Raw genomic sequence first — 24009 nt, 5'->3', positions numbered from 1 at the left:
CTATCCCCTGTTGTACAGATGAGGAAATTGAGGCTCACAGAGGTCAAGTGACTTGACCAAGTGACAGAATCAGGCTGCTGAGATTTTTTTTTTTTTTTAAAGATTTTATTTATTTGACAGAGATAGAGACAGCCAGCGAGAGAGGGAACACAAGCAGGGGGAGTGGGAGAGGAAGAAGCAGGCTCATAGCGGAGGAGCCTGATGTGGGGCTCGATCCCATAACGCCGGGATCACGCCCTGAGCTGAAGGCAAACGCTTAACCGCTGTGCCACCCAGGCGCCCCAGGCTGCTGAGATTCTTTCCCCAACACTGGGAATCCTCTAGCAAAGCAATGGATGCAACCAAGTTTTTAGGAGCCATTTGGGCAACAAGGGATGAGTCCTTACCATACAGACCAAGAGGTCTGCTCAGAGGCCATGAAAGCAACAGCATGTTTTATTTTTGTCTTCATTTGATTTTAATGGCTAAAAATCCTATAGGAATTCTTACTGGCCCCAGTGAGAATCCAAAGAGGCCCACCAGTCGGTTGACTCCTGACCTTCCATGCTTCTCATCCTAATTAATGCAAGGTCCTTGGATGACAGTGCGAGCATCAAGACCTTGTTAGAGTTAGCAATGACCTTTACATCTATCAGGCTTTTCAAAATATGTAAAACAGCTGTGCATCGGGAACGCCCCCAAATTCTCAACCTTGAAATAGGAGTAGATGCATTTTTCCTAGTTATGGTGTTTTTACCAAGTCTTTGGGACATGACTTTTCACATGGCTAAAAAATATTTGAGGAGTGGCTTGTTTTTCAATTGCCCAAGCAAACCACTGAGGCATGCAGATAGAAGATTCTTACAAACTGACTGATTTCTTTGGCTTAAAAAGAAATCCTAGTAGCAGGGGAGATAGGGAAAAGAGAACCATCTGAAAAAATTTGGGGGGGGGGGAAGGGAGAATGTTTGGTTTCCATACTTGTGTCTCTAATATCCTTTTGTTCTCCTACCTCATTGTATTAAGGATGCTAAATCAAACATGATTGCAGCGATGTTTGTGTGTGAAAATGACAAAAGCAATGGGCTAAAATCCCAACCTCATCCTGAACCCTGAAGACTTTTATGGCTTTTCCTTCAGTAGGCCCTCCCCCTTAAAGCACATTAAAGACCACATTGTTCAAAAGGGTCATGGTAGGTTTCATACCCCATTTTAATACAACGTAAATGGTAATTGAACTTCCAAGTTGTATTAGTAATATTTGTATCTCTCTGGAAAATGCCCATTAAAAGAACGGATCCCCTGGTTTAAATATTAATGCAGAATTATAATTATCAGAGAGGCAAAACAATGGTATCAAGGAGGTACTGTGATGATTAACTTAGATTTTCTTTAATATATCATTTTCCCCAGAAAAGGGGTACAGGTGAAAGACGGGTTAAAAATATCCTAATGATCTTGTTAAGTGTCTACATATTCTCTCAAGCCTCAAAACTGTCCAGAAGAACATGTCATCTCAACTCAAGAAGCATAAAATAAATTAAACTTGGGGCTCATTTCACCTGCAGGTCTTTCTCCCTGCCCCCCACCCCTGCCCTTATTCCATTAGCATGTCTGCAAGTCACATTATGGACCCCAAGTTGTTTTATGCATTTATTCCTGAAAGATTTCAAATGGCGAGAATGATATTAAAGGCTCTTTATGATTCCATTTTCCACAGCTGTTACCATCAGTTGTCACCAATACTTCGGGGGTTTAGTGGGAGAGGCGGCAATGACTCCATTTAACAGCCATAAAGAATTTGCATCATAAAGCACCTACCGAACAACTGCCTTAGTCCTCTGAAAAAGGATACAGTATAAAAGGAATGTTACAGGTGGGCTTGGCAAAGAAGAATTCAAAAACTGAAAATCTGGATTGGACTAAAATTACAACAAACTTGGTAGTGCTTTTAAAATCAAAATTTCGTTCGTGGAACTGCTCACTTTACCAAGCTCAGGTGTCTGCTCAATACCCACATGTACTATGCATTAAGCTGTGCATGATATCATGAGTTAAATGCATTTTAAAATAAAACCTATGATTTTTGTAGATTTCTTGGCTATAAGTCTGGCTTAAACGATCTCAAAATAACACACTAAGAGCATCTGTTTAGTTGAGATGAGTTTCAAGAGCCAATACCAGCTGTTGGGGGAGGGATTTCACACATGTGTTACTTAAATCCTAACCAAATTTTGGTTTTTTTCATTCCCTTAAGGATGCTTCCAACCCCAGTAGGGTAAAGCAAATGTTAGAATAAAAAAGAAAGAAGGAAGAAAGGAAGAGGAGGGAAAAAGGAAGAAAGGAGGAGAAAGAGAGAGAAAGGAAGGAAGGAAGGAAGGAAGGAAGGAAGGAAGGAAGGAAGGAAGGAAAAGAAAAAGATTACTCAATGCACTGATGCATGTGACTAAGACCAAAATGATCACCCTCTCCAATTCAATACAGTATTAGCATGAGGACAAAAGGCGTTTAAAAATCAATTTGGAGTTATTTCTAGTGGGGATTGCATGATCCTAGCAAGTTGAGGAATGAGAATATTCCCAACGTTAAAAGGACACTCTTTTAAGTATTTTCTCCTTTAAGAGCAACCTGATTTTCACAAGGAATTCATTTGGTGGCATTGTTTTGGTTTTAGGTGTCTGTCCTGCCAGGCAGGGGCCATGCACAAGGGCTGCATCTATCTTGAAGTGTGCACAATGGCCTCTCTTGCGGCTCGCTCTCTGTTATTGATCCTTACAGATGCTCCAAGGCCCTTCCCCCACCTTTCTCCAAATCCCAACCCCCCATTCTGAAAGATAGCTTAAGAAATAAGACTTCCTGCCTAGCGACTGGCAGGGCTGAAAGACCAGATTGTATGACTCCACAGATCAGGCCTGCCACAGTGAAAGCTTGAATAGAGTTAACCCTCTGTGAACTAAAACAAAACATTTGTATGCCCAGCTGTGACAAAGGTTAATTTAAATGGACAAGGGCCCAATATCTAAAACCAGGCAACACTTTTTTTTACAGTAGCATTTTCGCTCAACTCTTTTGTAAGTAGTCTGATTTTGCTTTTTAAGCTTTCAAAGATCTTCTTCAGCTGGGATAATTCATTTTGCTTTACTAGAATTTTATATGGAAGTTTTAGTTGAAAATTTTAAAATTCACTTCCTTGTTTTATAAAAATTCTTGTTTTAGTACCAGAAGTTATTTTCTGTCATTGACCAGCTAAGAAAAATCAAAGTTTCAATACTTAATTAAATAAGAACTGAGGGAGAACTTTCTCTTCAAATCTTTTTTCTCTTTCAAAACTTGTGGAAGAGATTCAAGGTGGTTGGAAAAAATATCCAAATCCTCCAGGGCTATCCCTTCCAAACTTATGCAACCACTACTCTGGTATCTCTGCCTGCCCTTAAACTCCGATTCCAATGGGGGCAGAGCAAATCTTACTTCTTAAATTACTCCTTTCTGGAAAAGCTAGTATATCCAGAATACGAAGAATTTCTGTGTATATTGGGGGAAGAAGAGGAAGCTATTCAAAATTAAAAGTAACAGGGCTTGCGTGTAACTGATAATTTCTACAAACTTTTTGTTTCCAGTAATAGACACTAAAAACCAATGAGGTCATAATTCTGGCATATGTGGTGCTGGGAAAGAATATACAGGGAGCATTACTATGAAGAATAATGTTGTTTGAGAGGAGATCTGTCCCCCTTCCCTGGGTTTGTGCATCCTCCGAATGAGAATTAAACAGCAAAGCTGCCTGTGGCAGATGTTAGCCATGCCGCACGGGGCTAGGACTCTTTCCTAGGGCTAGCTATTTTATTAATGTCCTAGAAATTTACTAACTACCTCAAATCTGAAACTCTTCTGTCTATAGCTCAACAGACCTTACCTATGAGAAACCAAACTTTTGGCAAAGTCTTAGACTCTATCTTTTATAAATACAGCAAACAAATACAGCAAATCTTTAATTCTAAGATTCATCTTCTAGCTGTTTCTTTACCTGTATATCTGGCCCAAATAATAAAGTTGTGGGGCACTGGGGTTTCTCACACAAGTAGGAGCCTATCTCTGAACATACAAATTGCAATACCAACTAGTTGCTATTAAGGAAACACACACACACACACACACACACACACACACACACACACACACACAAACACACACACACAAATGTATTTACCCATTTTAAAAACAACCTACTTAAAAAGAAATTAGTAATGGCTTAGTCTTATACCCCAAACCGTAAAATATCTAAATTCCCCCAAAGGAAATGAGGCTGCCTTATCAACGGCCTCATGACCCTAATACTATCTATAATTACAGTACTAAATAAGGCTTTCACAGATGGTGAACTGGATTAAGGAATTTAAAATATAAAATTCTGTCAAGAGGTAAACAGAACAATTTTTTAAAATGTAAACTTTACCTAAGGACTGTGATGCAAAATGAAGTTAAAAATTTTTTTCAAGTCACTATAAAATTTAAATCCAATTTTTCTTTTTATGCCTGCTCTTTCTCTTATAATCATCAACCACAACAATCAATTTACTACATTTCTCCCTCACTTTTCTCCAATCCAAAACATTTATAGCCAGTTACTATGTACATGAAAACTTGTTGGCTGAATTCTGCTAAGACACAAAAACGGAGTGGACTGCCTCCCTCCTCCCTCAAGGCTACTATTTGTTCTAAGCCTTCAAAGAAAATTTCTAAACCTCAGATTTGTGCCCAGACTTAAACAGTCAGTTCCCTTACCTTCCCATGTCTCCATTTCATGCTTCTGGGAGTCTGTTGAGAAGTTCTATTGCAGCCATGAAGAAACAGAGATTACGGGACAAGTCCAGCTTGATGACCACCCTTCCGACACTTGGTCAATTTCTCTCTTAGCTGGGACTACAACAGTCATCCTCACAGGTCAGTTTACAAGCCAGTCATGTGATTAGAAAGTTCAGGCGCTAAGGTCACAACGTGTATGGAGTTCGTTTATTGCCAAAGGTTATCTAAGTGGAACTGATAGACTTATTTTCTTTTGTTAACAATACTGCCTAGAATGTCTCTCTGAAAAGTACTGTGGGAATATTTAATAGGAAATACTCCTCTGGTCTTTAAACTGAAATCCTAAAATTAAAAGGCAGCATTTTAGAAGATTTGGTTTTCATTTAATTTAAAAGAGTTCTAGCACATGGAGTTTTTTCCCTTTTTTCTTTCAAGAGCCATTCTATACTCTATTTTCCTACATTCTGGATTAGAAAATTTAGAGTTGAAATATTTGGCACGAGGAAAAGACAGAACAAAAACTCCATGTTATGCATGTATTGGGGGGAGGGTAAGACTGGGATTCCCTGCTTTTTGTCATTGTAATAAACAATGACAAGGCAAATTCTTCTGAGAAAATTAAAACGCGGAGCTCTGAGTTATTTTGCAGGGTTCACTTTAATTTTGGCCCTTAATTTTCATGCTCTGGTTATATACACTAGTCTGAAAGAATGTAGAGAAAGAAAACTAGGTCTGCAAAATCTTTTCAGAAAGCACAAAGGTTAGAAATATCATCCCCTGCCCCCAGCCAAAAGCTTAAATCTTTAAAGTAAGCTTCCTGCTTCATTCCCTTAAAACTCCCAAGATCTTAAGCAATTTCGTGCTATGCCTCCCTGACGGTGAACCATACCAGTAACATAGCAGAGTATGTGTATGCATATATATGCTCGGACTTTGCCACAGAGCTGCAGAGGCTGGCAAATCTGAGCCATATGCTAATGACATATGATGTCAAACGTTCAGCTATCCATTCAGATAGCAGAACACTAATTACAGGGCGAATTCCTCAGAGAAGGTGGTATGACCTAAAGACGGACTAATTTCAGGGATAAATTCTTTTTAACTGTGCAAAATGTTTCACCCTATGAAATCTCCCTTTCTCCCTAGCCTAGCCTTGGGAGTAACTTAAGGCCAAGCACATTTTATAGCAGTGTTCCAGAAAAAAGAGGAGACCCTTCTTGGGGTGGGAGTGGAATCTGTCACTTGGCAGCCATATAACTGAATGGAAAATATTGCTACCACAGTTACTAGAGGGCTTTTCCAACCAAGAGACCATTAGGGTCATCTTACAAAGTAGGACCTAAAGAGAAAGTAACCAATGATTTAGAGGAGAAAAGGCTATGTATGGTTGGTCTGCCTAAAAATATATGTTCTGCCACTGCCACCACACACCTCACCCCAGTACAAACACATCAACCAGTTTTCCCATGCCAATAAGAGATTAATAGAGATTTTCTTCTCAGTCCCTGTGGAACTTAATGCAGCTCTTATAATTTTAGTAAAATGACTATAAAAACAATGAGGGGGGAAGACCTGAATAAGAGGAAGGTCTACCAGCAAAAAGCTATTAAATTGGGAACACTCGTTCAAAGGGCAGCTCTCTGTCTCCCTGAAGGATACAGATATATCTAAAACTCGGTATCTGCATACAACAGAGTACATGTAAGTAAGCATCTTTGCTTTATTGCACCAACTTTTGGAGGAAAGATGAAATGGGAAGCTGTTAGTCTGGCTTCCAGATCAAGACTGAAGCAATGGCCTTGATTTTTAAGGCTAGTCTTTTTTTTTTTTTTTAATATTTAATTTATTTATTTGAGAGAGAGAGAGCACACGTGAGAGAGCACAAGTGGTGGACAGGGAGAAGCAGACTGCCCATTGAGCAGGAAGCCCGATGTGGGGCTTGATCCCAGGACCCTAGGATTGTGACCTGGGCCAAAGGCAGCCGCTTCACCATCTAAGCCACCCAGGCGCCCCTAGGGGCAGGTCTTAGGAATAATCTTTGATAAACCCATAAGCCTGGGAACAAATCTTTAACATAGCTTAAGAAAATGGGTAAATCTTAATCTTTGGATACAGGGTCATATTCTTCAGCATCCTTAGTCCCAAAGGTTTTTTTAAAGTTCTTTATAGGTTCTACTGGGAGGAAGGGGAAAGAGAACATGAACATACATCTCATTTGCCACGTGAATGCAAAAGACAAACTGTAAAACCCAACTGGTTAAGATTGTTAAAAACAATTGTATATAAGAGAAATAATTTTATTTTATTTTTAAAGATTTTATTTATTTGTCAAAGAGAGAGAGTGCAAGAGCACAAGCAGGGGGAGTGGCAGGCAGAGGGAGAAGCAGAGAGAGAGCAAATGTGAGAGAGCACCAAGTGGTGGAGAGGGAGAAGCAGGCTGCCCATCGAGCAGGGAGCCCGATGTGGGGCTTGATCCCAGGACTCTGGGATCATGACCAGAGCCGAAGGCAGCCACTTAAACCACTGAGCCATCCAGGCGTCCCAAGAAAAATAATTTTAAAAGATTAAAAGGTTTCCTAGAATTTATGAATGGGAAGGGGAGAAAAGAAAATAAGAAACCAGCGACATTTTTTACTTCCTAATACAAGCTTTGTAATGTAGAAAAAAATAGATGAACAAAATTCTACATCTAACCATTTACATACTGCATAGCTAACAGAATTCAAAAGTTGAGTCTGAATGATGCAGCATTTTAATTTTGCAAGAGACTGGCTGCACTTTCATTTTATAGATGGGGAAATCAAGGCCCAGTGAAAGGAAGAGGTAGGAGTCATTTCCCATCTGTTTATTATTCAAATAGCAGCTTTCAAAGAAGACTGCAGGTTTTGAAGCTAAAGGGAGTATCAAGGTGTAATACGCTTGGTCTTTCAATGTAAAACAAAAGAGAGCCATTCTAATGGCCACACAATCACTGGAATCAGCTCAGACTTAATTTTAAAAAGTTTCAGTGAAAGTGTGATGCAAGGTGAAAGCCATGTGACCATTAAGATGTTAGAGGACTAGTTAGAAAATCTCTATCCATTTCAGAAAACAAGAAATATGCAGAGAATATTTAAAATTCCTTTTTAACCTTGCAAACAACAAAGAACAAGAGTCCAAGGTCTCAGTTTCTCATCTGTCAGATCTTTGATACAGACATCCCCTATGGCAAGGGAAAGAGTTGAATTCAACCGAACAGGAATAAGGAAGCACAGCCAGGTGAAATCCATACTATCTAGGACTAACGAGCAAACCTCCTGAGTGCAGAAAAAGAACAAGGACAACAAAGAACATACTTAGATATGATTTTCAGTTTTGCTTTTTATTGTGGAGTTGGAGAAGGGAATTCATACTTCAGGAAACAAGAAACAAACAAAAAAACTCAGAGTTGGAAACTAAAAATATTTCAGAAACTGGGATTTTTCATCCAATTCTACAAACATTAGTTGAGTGGCTCCTATAAGCTAGGCACTATGCTGCCTGAGATAACTGAAATTATTATCTTGTGATCCTTGCCCTAGAGGTGCTCACCATCTGCTGACTTCTCCAGCTTCATTTTCTACCACTCCACACTAACCGACTTATAGTACAAACATACTAAACAGATAACTGACAATAGGATGTTATGAGTGGTGTAACAGAAGTGGGTACCAAGTGTCAAGGAAACACAAAAGAATGTATAATTCATTAGATTGGAGTGGGAACCATAGAGAGGGCCTTACATTTGAGCTGAACCTTGTCGTTCTGCAAGTAGACAGGTTGCAAAGGTATTTCAGGACTCGAAGGGATGAGTAGAACTGGGAAGATCTCAAAAGACTTTTTAATACCTACGCAATAAAGTCAGGAATGAAATCTGTATGCAGAAAAGTAACATGACTGACTTACAGAAGAAAAGACTACAGGATGTGATTTAAAAATCACCTTGTATAAAACAACCAAATGCAATGTATATAGCTTATTTGGATCCTGATTTGCACGAATCAAGTGTAGAAAGACATTTTGAGACAATCAAGGCAATTTAAATATGGGTAGGGTATTTAATTAGATCAGTTTCCCACCCACAGATTGAAGAACCTGGAAAGAGAAAGCCCTTCCTCCATTAAAAAAAATGTGCACAGGGGCACCTGGGTGGCTGAGTAGGTGAAGTGTCTGCCTTTGGCTCAGTCCCGCATTGGGCTCCCTGCTCAGTGGGGAGCTGCTTCTCCTTCTCCCTCTGCCATTCCCCCAGCTTGGGCTCTCTGGCTCTATCACCTGTCAAATAAATAAATTTAATCGTTTTTTTTTTTAAGATTTTATTTATTTATTTGAGAAAGAGAGCATGAGCAAGAGAGTACAAGCAGGGGGAGTAGCAGAGGGAGAAGAAGCAGACTCCCCACTGAGCAGGGAGCCTGATGTGGAGCTTGATCCCAGGACCCTGGGATCATGACCTGAGCCAAAGGCAGCTGCAAGTAAACTATTTGGGGAGGCCAAAGGTGCCCCAAATAAAATCTTTAATTAAAAAAATCCCCATAAGTCTCCAGTCAAGATTTTGTATGTAAAATTATAAATTATCACAATCAAGAAGAGATTATAGTATGAAAAAAATCAGTCCCTTTTGAATGAAAAGAAAAGGAAAAGAACCAGATATACAGTTCAAACAAACGAAATATATACAAACAAAAATGTAGCCAACTATTATGTCTCCTAAGAGGTCTGAAAAAGTTGGGACTTAGTCATCCCATATAGCATGCCTGCCTATTTATCTTTTTCGTAATTAAGACCCCGGCCAGCCCAGAGAGTAATGGAAATAAATACTGTAGCTCTCTATATAGCAATAGCTCAAACTGTTATTAAGCTGCATGTGCAAATGAAGTTAAAAAAGAGAGAGAGAGAGATTTAAGTAGTAAAAACAAGACTTAGGAACAGGTCAAATGGACAGAGAACTTTTCTCTTTTGGTGCTTCTAAAAAGGAAAACCACTTGAAGCCCAGTAGTTTCCGGCCAGACTCTGGTCTCAACCCTGACTTCTCAAAAGGTTTAATTTTCTATCCATCCATCTGCCTAACCCAGAGGGGGGGAAAGTGAGATAACACAAGAGGTTTCTGCCAGTAAGTAATTAAGTTTGGTGTAAGAGAGGAATCTGGGCAAAGGCCTGTAAGGTATACCACCACTACCACCATCACCCTCCTCCCCACCACCGCCAATAACTGTGGCATAATCTCACCCATAGAATAAAGGTCCACACTCCCCACAACCCTTTACAAACCAGCCCCTGCTGATCTCTCTAGCTTCATCTATCACCACTCTCTGTAAGTGCTCATCACTCCAGCCATACTGACCCACTGGTAGTGCAAGCATGCTACTACTCCATCTGCCTGAAATAACTCTTCTTACTACTTCTTTATTGCTTCCACTACCACTTACTCATCTTTCTGGAATGAATTTAAATATCACCTCCTCTGTGAGGCATTCTAAGACTCCATCCTCTTAGCCCTCAAATCAAACAGAGTTAAATCACACCCTTCCTCCATTCTGCCTGGATCCCTAAAATATACCATGACAATATTAATCACTTAGTATTTTTATTTTATAGTTCTACCTTCCTTGTTAATCTGAATGTACCCCCAAAGAGTCAAACTTTGGTAATCCCCGGTTCCAGCCTTGGGTTTAGCAGATAGCAGGCATTCATAAATGTTAAAGCAATTAGAAGGCTCTTGGTGTATGTGTTGTGTGGGTGGGTGGATAGTGTGCAGTTCTTTTGTTAAACTTAATCATGTGTTAATATTCTATTTCATTTCCACATTTTCTAACTCTTTTACCTTACTTCATGAGAAGTTTTTTCCCCTGGATGAACTCCACCTCAGAGTCCTTTATGAAAAACCTTGGTTTTCTATGATTGTTAAGCCTACGTGACACTGAATCTTCCAACAAATAAACGTCCAGCACTGGTTGTAAAAGATTTCTAGCCGGTACGTCCTATTTGCGGAATTCCTATATTAGTGTGGACTCATATGTTCCTGGTGATCTTTTGATTAACATGTATATCTTTTGTTAGATTCCAAGCTATATGAAGACAGAGACTGTGCCCCTTATATTCCCAGTGTATTCCCAGTGCCTGACAGGTGCTTAATGAATATTTGTTGACTAAAGGAAAATAGCTACTTCAGAGAACAGGAACATGGAAGAAGAAAAGAAAATGTCAGGAATACAAATATTCACAAAAAGGGTTACACTAGGCCACTCCTGCAAAGCCAAAACCAGTTCACCCAGCCTCAATTCCAACTCCAGTAAATCCTACCCATACACACAGCTCTCCTCTAATTGAGGGACTGGGTGTAATAAATCTGAAAACCAACAGGACCGGTTGTAAACCAGCAAAGTGGCAATCCTACCTGCAACCAACCCTGTCCTTCCTACTCTACTAGAGATTGAACCTGACTCTCTAAGGATAGGCACAACAGAAAGAGAAGGCAATAGGGGCTTAATAATCTTGCTTTGGTGTAGAACATGGCTTCTGATAGTAAAGAAACTGATTTTTATCAAACAAAATATAACACACATTATCCTAATCTGAATCAACTACACATAGTAACTGAGCCTTATCCTGGGTCCTGGAGTCATGGATTGCTCCCCTGAGCCTTGCATCTTGATATCTAGCTGCCTCCTGGGCATCTCCACCTAGAGATCATAAGCACCTCAGGCATGTCCAGACACATCCTCTCTTTAAAACCTGCCCTTCTTTTTCTGCTCCCTGTTTCAGTGAATGGCCTCAACTCCCAAGCCAAAAGGACTCTTTCCTTGACTCCTTTCTCCCCCTTTGACCTCACCCACATTCAACCTGTCATCATTCCTGTCTTTTCTATCCCCTCCATCCCCTCTCTAACCAAAGATGGGACAATTTGAGTATCCTTTAAAAAAAAGTTACAATTAACAGAAGCGCAAATGTTTAAATCCAACATTATTAATGATTCTTAAAAAAACTAATTTGTCACCATTGAAAGATGTTAGGGAACCAACAGAGCATTTTGAAAATTTTTACATAAAGGGAAACAATCATGCCTTTCCTAGGTGAAATATACCACAGGGTAATAAATAGCAATGGAAAAATTCCTTTCCATAGAAGCGTTCCAGCAAATATGTGAACAAAAATACCGGAATTAGAATATTATTATGAAATAATGGATCCTAGATATTGACCACCAACAGCTAAAATAACAAAAAAAGAGAACAAGTCAGTAATATATCTTCTGATGTAAGAACTCAACACCTCAAGAAATAGTCTTGCCAAGAAAATTGAATCTGAAGACGGTCAAGCCTCCAGATCCAACTACTACAATAAAACAACTACCACAGAGGAACATATTCATCTACAATGAAAAGATGCAATTAGCAAAATCTGGGCTGTGGTAAACTCAACAAGACAAATTACTCAACCTCTTTAAATTAAATTAGAAGGAAAAAAAAGATGGAGGAGAAATGTGTGGATAAAAGAATTTTAAGAGATATATACTAGAATATTAATGGATGAAATAATATCACACCTAAGATTTGCTTCAAAATAATATGGAAGGGGAGAAAGTGAGTGGATGTATGGATGAGACAGAATTAGACACTGGATGATAGCTATTGAGGCTTGGTACATGGCTTCATTACATTACTTTATGTATTTCTATGTATGTATAAAATCTAATAATGTAAAGTAAAACAAACAAATCTTCCTGAATCCATATATTTATTTTCATCTCCATTGTACTATTCTTGGCCACCATTATCTCTCATCTGATTTCTTTCTTTCTTTTCTCTTTCTTTCTTTCTTTCTTTCTTTCTTTCTTTCTTTCTTTCTTTCTTTCTTTCTTTCTTTCTTTCTTTCTTTCTTTCTTTTTTGGTTTTATTTATTTATTTGACAGAGAGAGAGAGACAGCCAGCGAGAGAGGGAACACAAGCAGGGGGAGTAGGAGAGGAAGAAGCAGAGGAGCCCAATGCGGGACTCGATCCCAGGACTCCGGGATCATGTGCTGAGCCGAAGGCAGACGCTTAATGACTGAGCCACCCAGGCGCCCCTCATCTGGTTTATTTCAAGATCTTCATTATAGGCGCATCTTGTTAGTTCCTATTTTTTTCTATATCTCTTTTCTCCATCCCTGTCTCATCACACCCCACCCCACATCCATTCTCAACTCTGGTTGCTTTCTAAAACTCAAATAAAACCCTGACATTCCCACTTCAAATCTGTCACTACTTTCAGAATAAAGCACCTTCCCAAGCTTACAAGGGCCTTCGTGATCAAGCCCCTTGTCAACTTCTCCATTCTCTCTTCTCATATTCAATGCTCTCAACAAATAGTGTTATTTGCAGTTTCCCCAATGTGTCTTTGCATGTACTGTTCCTTCTGCCTGGCTAGTTTCCATGAATTATTTAATTCTCAGCTAATTCAGACATTACAATCGTCAATTCTTCCCTGCCTTAATGGTGCCAATCCTATTAATTTTTACAATTTCATCTTTTCGTATGCCTGCCTATCCATGGATCTACGAGTATTACAAGAACAGGAACAAGATCTGATTCACCTCTGTATTCCTGGTACCTACCACAGAGACTAGCACAGAATGGATACTTGATTCACTTTTGATGAATTGGGGGAAAAAAAATCCTAGGCTTCCAAGAAATCCACAATTCTACAGAAACAGCTAATTAAGATAAAAAGCAGCCCGAAATTACAAGCTCTGGAGTTAGACAAAAATCAAATACCAGGTACACAACTTGCACAGGTTTGGTAAATTTCAGCAGGGCACTGTCAATTCTCTGAGCTCAGCTTCCATACCCATTAAATGGGAACAGTGACTCCACAGGGTTACTGATTAAGTACACAGATCAAAGAAACTAAAATTATCTTTAACACCACAACACAATGCTCATGTGTCACAGAGGATTTAGCAAACTCCAGGACCCATGAGGTTTGTGCCCTCACTTTCCCACTGGAAGCCTGTCTAATTCCAAAGGCTTTGGGCATCCTTCCTGTCAACGGGGTCAAACTACCACTGTTTGGCAAGCTGAGGAAAGGGACTTTGCTTCCCTGATACTTTCCTACTACTTCCTGCATCTCTCTGTATATTCACTCATCTTCCTCTTTGACGAATGCTGAATTATGATCCAATCCGGGGCTCTGGAACTCAGAATTTTGCCAACTTGAACTTTAAATATGTTGAGTAAAAGGAACAGATATATGGGATGCATACTCCAGCAAAAGGGACAATAAACCTTCTGTGCTGCTCCAGGACATCTTGAAGGTGGAACTCAACTCCCATTCTCTCATGTAAAGAACTACTGCTTAATAGGAAAACAGAATAAAAATGGTAGACAAGCAAATTCTAGGGTTAAATCTAGATTCAAATTTGGATCCTGCTTTTACTTGCTTTGTGACTTTAGGTAAATTGTGTAAGTTCAGTCTCAATTTTCTCATGAGTTAACAGTACCTACTCTATAGACTCTGAGAACTAAGAGATAATGTTGGAGCGCCTGGCTGGCTCAGTCAGTGGAGAGAACAACTCCGATATTGGGGTTGTTAAATTCGAGCCCCATGCTGGGTGTGGAGATTACTTTACAAATAAAATCTTTAAGAGATAATCTTATGAAAAATGTTTCACATGATGCTTGCCACAGAGTAAATTCTCAGTAACCTTATAGTTAATATAATTTAGGACAATGTTTCTTTTCTTATCACAAAGTGACATATATTCAGTAGGGAAGAAAACCCAGAAAACAGGGTACCTGGCTGGCTCAGCTGGTACAGCATGTGACTCAATCTCGGAGTTAGAAGTTTAAGCCCCATGTTGGGCATAGAGCTTACTTAAAAAACAAAACAAAACCAGTAAACAAAAAGGTATAAAGGAAAAAACACTCAGAATCTCACTACCTAGACAGAACCACATTAGTTATATTTTGGTGTATTTCTGATATCTTTTTTTTCCTGTGTATATAATACTTGAAGATCATTATTTTATATACTTTGTGAAGTACTGGACTTTAGGCAGCAAAGGACAGTCAGTGATTCCTGAGAGGGGAAACATAGAGGAAAAGTCCTGTGAATGCCCCACCTAACAGCCTTCAGAGTTTCCAGGATGGAACACAGGAAAGGAGAGCCCATGTACAGCCCAACGAATCTCCCCAAGTTGAGGATTCAGAGCTGAGAGTCTGAAAGGCCAGAGAAGCCGGAGTTAATGGGGCAGAGGGCTGGAAGAGAGAGGGCTGAACAGAGATTGTGACTGAGGTCTGCAGAGGGCTCTCTTGAGTCTGCAGCTGAGGACAAGTCAGTATATGTGTGTGAGGAAAGGACACAAAGAACCACAAACAACCACCTAAAAGGAGGAGAGGAAATGATCTTTGGGGCTCACACAAGGCCAGGAATAGTTCTTGTTCTCACCAGCTGGAGTGGAAAACTTTCAAGATGAGACAATTTGTTTCCTGACGATCCTGGTTAGTATTCATACATCCCTCAGGTAGTCACCTAAAAGCACTGACTGGTTTCTGAGATTAGCTACTTGTCATTTTTCAATCCATAAAAGTTCAGATCTAAGAGAAGTGGTGATGGTTGGTTTGTGGAATGAGAGATGGATAAAGTCAGCAGAAGCCAGAGAGGCGAGTCCAACAGGTTCAGAGAGTAGATCCTAAAAATAAACTTCGCCTCAGGCTCATCTTGACATAGACAAAATCTACCACTAAAAGCACAAGTCCCCTTTGTAAATTAGCCTAGCACAAAAATGACTGTGAAGATAACAAGATCCTCACCCCTCCTCAATGACCTGGTCAGCACACTGAAATTCTCTCTTTTTGCTTGGATGCTTTTCAAACTCTGCCCAGAATACACCTTCCCATTCACCGTATCTTCTTTGCAAGAGACACTCAAATTCATTAAGACAATTCTTTTGAGCTTATTCCTGGAAAACAGCTCTTCACAGTCTTACTTGCCCTTTTGGTCCTAAGATGTAATTATGGACTCAAAGTCTGGTATTGCCTTTAATGGTGTTTACTCAGTCCTGGCAAAGTTCACTTTTCACACAAATAAGAAACCTAGATTCACTGAACATCTATTTCAGATCAAGTTAATATAAAATTGGAGACCTTAGATCCTTTATCATGTAACACAGAATTCTCAGATGAATGGAACATTAAAAAAAACCTGCTAAACTTGCAGGCTGAGATGCTGCATTGAATGCAATGCCATTTTAATGATCTTATTAAAAAAGAGAAATTAAACAAAAAAAATGGGTGAGGTGCTTTTTACAGTAGATGCTTCACTACAAGAGTCACACTGATTTGCAAATTAACACTCAGCAAAATGATACCGACAGGACAGACCTCTGAGAGGGAGTTGGGGCAGGTATATAGTTGGGGTTTTGGAGTGGGAGCCAGGTACAGAGAACAGGAGGTGAAATCCTGGTCTATTAAAAAACCATCCACACCTTTAAAACTCTAAATTTATGTATATGGTGAATTCTAGAGCCTAGACACTGGAAACTATAAATCTATTAAACAAGCAGCAACACAATATTGATTTCAACTCCGAGAAAGTCCTATTTCATTAAATTCTAATAATCCCAACCTTCCAACACTCTCCACTCCCTGACTAAGCACCCGACAAACACTTGTGAAACTTATGTTTTATTCTTTTTTTTTTTTTAAGATTTTATTTATTTATTTGACAGAGAGAGAGACAGCCAGCGAGAGAGGGAACACAAGCGGGGGGGAATGGGAGAGGAAGAAGCAGGCTCCCAGCGGAGGAGCCTGATGTGGGGCTCGATCCCAGAACACTGGAATCACTCCCTGAGCTGAAGGCAGACGCTTAACGACTGAGCCACCCAGACGCCCCTGTTTTATTCTTTTTCTTTTTTCAGGAGGATGCAAAAACCTTGTAAGCAGATGATGAGCCACCAATCTTTTTTAAAGAGATGAACAATAGAAGAATGACATTGAAGAAGACACAAAAAGATGAAAAATATTCCATGCTCATGGATCGGAAGAATTAACATAAAATGTCCATGCTACCCAGAGCAATCTACACTTTCAATGCTATCCCGATCAAAATACCAATGACATTTTTCAGAGAACTGGAACAAATAGTCCTTAAATTTGTATGGAACCAGAAAAGGCCCCGAATCACCAAGGAATTGTTGAAAAGGAAAAACAATGCTGGGGGCATCACAATGCCGGATTTCGAGCTGTACTACAAAGCTGTGATCACAAAGACAGCATGGTACTGGCACAAAAACAGATACACAGACCAATGGAACAGAATAAAGAATCCAGAAACGGACCCTCAGCTCTTTGGGCAACTAATCTTTGATAAAGCAGGAAAAAACATCTGGTGGAAAAAAGACAGTCTCTTCAATAAATGGTGCTGGGAAAATTGGACAGCTACATGCAAAAGAATGAAACTTGACCACTCTCTCACACCATACACAAAGATAAACTCCAAATGGATGAAAGACCTTGATGTGAGACAGAAATCCATCAAAATCCTAGAGAAGAACATAGGCAGCAACCTCTACGACATCGGCCACAGCAACCTTTTTCATGACATATCTCCAAAGGCAAGAGAAACAAAAGATAAAATGAACCTGCGGGACTTCATCAAGATAAAAAGCTTCTGCACAGCCAAGGGAACAGTCAAAAAAACTAAGAGGCAGCCCACGGAATGGGAGAATATATTTGCAAATGATGCTACAGATAAAAGACTGGTATCCAAGATCTACAAAGAACTTCTCAAACTCAATACACGAGAAACAAATAAACAAATCATAAAATGGGCAGAAGATATGAACAGACCCTCTTCCAATGAAGACATACAAATGGCTAACAGACACATGAAAAAATGTTCAAAATCATTAGCCATCAGGGAAATTCAAATCAAAACCACACTAAGATACCGCCTTACGCCAGTTAGAATGGCAAAAATTGACAAGGCAAGAAACAACAATTGCTGGAGAGGATGTGGAGAAAGGGGATTCCTCCTACATTGTTGGTGGGAATGCAAGTTGGTACAACCACTCTGGAAAACAGTGTGGAGGTCCCTTAAAAAGTTAAAAATTGAGCTACCCTATGATCCAGCCATTGCACTACTGGGTATTTACCCCAAAGATACAGACGTAGTGAAGAGAAGGGCCATATGCACCCCAATGTTCATAGCGGCTTTGTCCACAATAGCTAAATTGTGGAAGGAGCCAAGATGCCCTTCAACAGATGATTGGATTAAGAAGTTGTGGTCCATATATACAATGGAATATTACTCAGCTATCAGAAAGAACGATTTCTCAACATTTGCTGCAACATGGACGGCACTGGAGGAGATAATGCTAAGTGAAATAAGTCAAGCAGAGAAAGACAATTATCATATGGTTTCTCTCATCTATGGAACATAAGAACTAGGAAGATTGGTAGGAGAAGAAAGGGATAAAGAAAGGGGGGTTAATCAGAAGGGGGAATGAAGCATGAGAGACTATGGACTCTGAGAAACAAACTGAGGGCTTCGGAGGGGACGGGGGTGGGGGAATGGGATAGGCTGGTGATGGGTAGTAAGGAGGGCACGTATTGCATGGTGCACTGGGTGTTATACGCAACTAATGAATCATCGAACTTTACATCAAAAACCAGGGATGTACTGTATGGTGACTAACATAATAAACATAAAAAAAAGAATGATTATATATCAATATTCAAATGTTCTTGGAATTAAGATAACTAAAAAGAGCTGTAGCTAGAATTGGAGTCAGAGAAGCTCTGCCACTTACTTCTTCACCTATAAAAGAGGAACAATTATACTTACTGTCCTAACTCAGGAGTGTTCTGAGGAACAAACTAGAATGTATGGAAACATTTTATAAGTGTAAGTGCCATATAGTTATTATTTTTAGTAAAAATAAGTTACTTTTTAAAAAGATAGTTAAGAAAATTACCAAATGTAATTGGGGTAAAGGGGCGAGGAAGAGGGTAGCCTGGTCCTAAGTCTATAATCCCAAAGCAATCACCACCAAAAGGGCATACATACTACTTTAGTTTTTATTACCTTCCTGAATTAAAAATTCACACTTTTTTCTTTGGCTATAAAATATGTCGACAGTTCTTGAAAGAGGAATTTCATGAGCTATAAAAGAACTAATTACACGCACACAAAAATTGAACTGGAAAAGCATTACAATAAAAAACAGGAGAATATATATATATTTTATACTGAGGGGAGGGTGGGTCTTTCTAAGCATAACATAAAACCCAGACATCACTAAGGAAAAGATTCATTCATATTTGCATTCATATAAATGTCTAATTTCTAAAAGGCAAACACCCAAACACATACATGCATTTATAAACAAAGAAACCCTACAAATTAGTAAGGAAAAGACAAGTAAGGAGAGCCTGGGTGGCTCAGTTGGTTAAGCATCTGCCTTCGGCTCAGGTCATGATCCCGGGGTTCTGGGATCAAGCCCCGCTATGGGGCTCCCTGCTCAATGGGGAATCTGCTTCTTGCTCTCTCTCTCTCTCTGCCCCTCCTCCTGCTTGTGTCTTCTCTCTCTCTTTAAAAAAAAAAAAAAAAAAAAGGAAGACAGCAAAACCCCTCAAGGGGCAAAGAATGTGACTTAAGCAAAGATGCCATAATATTATAGTATGAATAATAACAAAAAGGTCACTAATAAAAACACAAAGTAAAGCAACTATTATACACCATTTCTCATCCTTGTTAGTGGCAAAAAAAATTAAAATGCTGAGACTATTTCGGTGTTGGAGAAGGTCTGAGAAAATACAAAATTGCTTATACATTGTTGGTGATGATACACGGCCTACAGCTTACAGTATCTATGAATATTTAAACTGTGAACACATTTTGACTCAAGGATCCCACTTTCACCACTTTATTTTACTACTCACCCATGTTCACAAATATATATATATAATTGGAACATGTTACAATTTTTTAAAGGTGGAAGAAAATATTCATCAATATAGGAAAAGCAAAGAAATGGGGAAGTGATTAAGGAGAAAAGAAACCAGACTTTTTAGATCTTATCTGGTCACTCTACAAGACTCATTCTGGATTTTAGTCAGGCTGTCACTCAGTTCATCATTCAGCCAGTTCCTCCTTCCCCACTGCTATGTGCCTAGAATGAAGTCAGGCAGTAGGCAGGCTATCTATCCCTGATAACCTGCACAGGTCTCCCTCCATCACCTCCTCCCCCCAACAACTTGGACTGAATCTCTAGCACACCAATGCAGGCATTTCTCCTGGTACGAAGATCCTTTAGAAAATGGAATGAAGGGGGCACGTGGATGGCTCAGTCGGTTGGGTGTCTGCCTTCGGCTTGGGTCATGATCCCAGCGTCCTGGGATCCAGCCCTGCATCAGGCTCTCCACTCAGCAGGGAGCCTGCTTCTCCCTCTCTCCTGCTTGAGAGAGAGACAGAGAGACAGAGAGAGAGAGAGAGAACATACCTGCAGGGCGGAGGGGCAGAGGAAGAGGGAGAGAGAAACTCAAGCAGACTCCCCATGGAACACAAAGCCTGACACAGGCCTCCATCTCAAGACCCTGAGATCAGACCTGAGCCAAAACCAAAAGTCAGATGCTCAACTGACTGCACCACCCAGGCACCCCACAATACACTTTCAAGAATGAACTCATTAGTGAGCTACCCCTCCTTGTATTAAACCCACAGCTGAAAGCCAAGTGATTGATCAAAACCTGCTCAACCAAATAGCTGCTTCCAGGACCCAGGGCCCCTATGTTCAGTCTGAGAAAGGATAATGAATAATCTATCCCATCACACCAGGAATGATGTTTTCCCCAGAGTTGAGCACAAGGCCTGACACTGTATATATGCAGGAACTGTTTAAGATATAGGGCTGATCTTGCACTTGTATGACCCTGAGAATGAACGCTGTCTTAAATTTTGTATTGTAGGTATCTCATCTGCCTCACTCTAGTCCTGGCCCTGTTAAAAATGGAATAATTTACTTGTTAAATAAAAAGGACTAATACATATGAGTTAATACTTTTTATTCCCATCCAAGTGTATAATGAGATGCTGAGTTTCAGAAAACAGAAGTTTTGGTTTTTCAAAAGGTTCCTTCCCTCCTTAAGGCTTTTTACAAAAAGGAAATTCTCAGAAATATCAGATAACCTGTAGGCTATCACCAGCCCACTGGGACAGAGACCAGTCAGGCCCTCATCAAATCACACAAAATAATGTCTATATTCTATCGAGCCTCCTCTATTATAAAGGATGCCATGGGTAAAAAGACTGCCTAGGAAATTCCTGTTACAGCTGAGGTTCCTGCTTTAGGTACCACTTTACTCTCCCAGAAAAATCAAGCCTGGAGGAGGGCCACACATCATAGAGATGTTTGTAGCAGGCCACTCAAATATCAAGTATTTGTTTCAGGAGAAAAGACAGCTACATATACATAACAATACTAAGGAAATGTATGGGCATACTGTTTTACTAGCAATATAAATGAAATATCAAAGAGAATCAACCTAGCTTTGACAACTAGTTTTGAGGATTGTAGATTAGCCATTATCCTACATGAGAGAGATTGCCCATGGCTGTAATTGATATATTCTGCATGGTTTTTGTTTTGTGATAAATATTTTCATTTCTCTATGTTGTCTTTTTTTCTTTTAAGATTTTATTTGTTTATTTGAGAGAGAGACAGCATGAGCATGAGCATGGGGGGGAGGAAGCAGAGGGAGAGGGAGACACAGACTTCTCACTGGGCAGGGAGCCCGACTTGGGGCTCAATCCCAGAACCCTGAGATCATGACCTGAGCCAAAAGCAGACACTTAACCGGTGGAGCCACCCAGGCATCCCTACGCTGTCTTTTACATAGCCAATTTTAGCAGCTGTAAGCACAAGCTCAAAGGCTGGACATCTAAGGTTTTATCCTTTTGTCACTATAGATAATGTTACGGTGGGTCTCTACACTTGTATATTTTCTAGTGCCTGCTGAATTATCTTCAGAGCAAAGTCTTAGGACTGGTTCGTGAAGCTGGACACTACAGAAAGCTTAGGACTCTGATTCGATATAGCCTTGTCAGTTCCCCGAAGATCAGACCTATCCAAACTGATGTGGATATCCTGTAGTCCAACAGAAGAGGGCAGCATCCCCCAAACTAACAGGGCCTCAGAATGAAGACACCAAGCTTGAGGAGTGGAGAGGAAAGGGATGGTCAAAAGACAAAAGCAAAACCCACATAAGTAGTGGCTAGCCAGGGCTCCCAAGAGTTACTGACCACAGAGACCATGCCAATTTGGCCAGAGAGATCCTGCCGGCAACAGACATGATTGGAGCCTTACATCTGGGGAGACTGAAAAAGGACAGTATTGGTCTGTTGGCTTCATTTTGGCAGTTTTTGTTAAAGGAAAGAATGGAAAGGGCAAACATACTTATTTATCACAGATGTCCAAGTTCTTGTCTACTTACTGTCTTCTCAGATTCACTTTAAACTGAGCTAGAGGCAAGGCAAGAATACTGTAGGCAGCAATGAGATGAAAGGTAGCCAGCAGGCCACAGTATTGGGGGTACAGAACAAAGAAAATGGAAAAACCTGTGCTGAAACATCTCAGTGTTTATTTTAGATCATCAACCAAGTGAGTTACTCCAAATTAACCTGAACTACAGTCTGGACTACTTCATCACTGCAGCTCTTGAGAGCCTAGATAAATGACAATCCTTACCTATCAAAAGACTGGAAACTACTGTTGCCATACCAGCTATTCACCACTGCCCTGCCCTGATATGTTAACTTTTCTCTGAAACATTTATATGATTGTAGCCTACATTACAAAGATAATAATGTAGCACTGATGAGGGTGGAAAAACAGGCTCTCTTATATCCTGATTGCAAGGGTGAGGGAGTTAAGGGAGAGGGGTGTTATTTACCACCTGTTGGAGGGGAGGCTAATTTAATAACACCAAAATCTAAATGTACAAACTCTTTCATTTGGAAATTCCACTTTCAGGATTTGCAAAAGTAATGTCACAAGTAAGCCACATTATTCATATTATACAAGGACATTCGCTGAAGCCCTGTTCATAACAGAAAAGAAATAAAAGCAACCTAATATCCACTAACAAAAGATTAATTAAACAAATCCTGGCATATCCATTCATGCAACCATAAAAAATAATGAGATCGATCTATAAAACCCCATGAAACAATCTCTAAGACAAGTAAAATAAAACAAGGTACAGAATAAAATAAGTATATAACTTTTGCTTTTAAAAATTGCGTATTTTGGAAAGTCTGAAAGACATTACACCAGACTGCCCAAGTTCAAATTTTGGCTCTACCACTTACTAGAAGTGTGACTTTACAATGAATCCTCAAACTTCAGTTTTCACATCAATAAAATGGGAGAGAAACAGTATCAAGTTTATATATATACATATATATATATATACATATATATATACACACACATATATATATAAAATCAATTGAAATGAACACACATGCACACATGTCAGAACAGTGCCTGACATGCAGTAAATGCTCAGAACACTCAGATGATGAGTCATTACTACCATCACTACATTTGGAAGCATAATTAGGGAGGTGACTAACGCACCAAATTTATACTTCAGTCTATAAAGAATTTCCCATAACAAGCATGTATTACTTTTATAATTGAAAGATATCTTTATACTCAAAAGAAATGAAAACATATGCCCACACAAAAACTTGTATGTAAATAATCATAGCAGCATTATCATAATAATAAAAAACTGGAAACAATCTAAATGTGCAGCAACTGATGAATGGGAGACAAAATATAAGGTATATACCCACACAATGGAATACTATTCAGCAAGAGAAAGAACAAATTACTCACATTTGCCATGACGTGGACAAACATCAAAGAAGTCATGCTAAGTGAAAGAAGCAAGACACAAAGAACATGTATTGTATGATTTCATTTATACGACATATCCAGAAAAGGCAAATCTACAGAGACAGATTAGGGGTTACCTGAAACAGGAGTTGGGAATAGGATTAACAATACGAGGACAAAAAGGATCTTATTGGGGTGATGGAAATGTTCTACAACTGAATTACGGTAATGGTTACACAACTTGGGTAAATTTACTCAACATAACTGAATTGTACAATCAGACTGAATTATATAAGTAAAATGTGCCTCAGTGAAGTTGTTTGACGAAAAGC

At 39.5% G+C, this 24009-nt stretch overlaps 1 protein-coding gene across 5 annotated transcripts in view; it reads right to left on the bottom strand.

The window, feature by feature from the left end:
* The window catches only part of NR6A1 (nuclear receptor subfamily 6 group A member 1), a 219634-nt gene that overhangs the window by 61667 nt on the left and 133958 nt on the right, over positions 1-24009 (bottom strand). The window contains exon 1 of one of the 5 annotated variants that reach the window (XM_087869379.1): positions 4762-9047. The exons of the other annotated variants lie outside the window; for them this stretch is intronic. Within the exon in view, the coding sequence (XP_087725505.1) occupies positions 4762-4777 (16 nt within the window). The 5' untranslated portion in view covers positions 4778-9047. Of the gene's footprint in view, positions 1-4761; positions 9048-24009 lie in introns of those variants that run through there. 5 annotated transcript variants of the gene reach the window in all.

The sequence above is a fragment of the Ursus americanus genome, chromosome 18, assembly GCF_024610735.1.
Source record: "Ursus americanus isolate L20-20 chromosome 18, mUrsAme1.1.p, whole genome shotgun sequence".
Lineage (NCBI taxonomy): Eukaryota > Metazoa > Chordata > Mammalia > Carnivora > Ursidae > Ursus > Ursus americanus.
The sequence above is the reverse complement of the archived record's forward strand: the minus strand, read 5'-3'. Positions and strand labels throughout refer to the sequence as shown.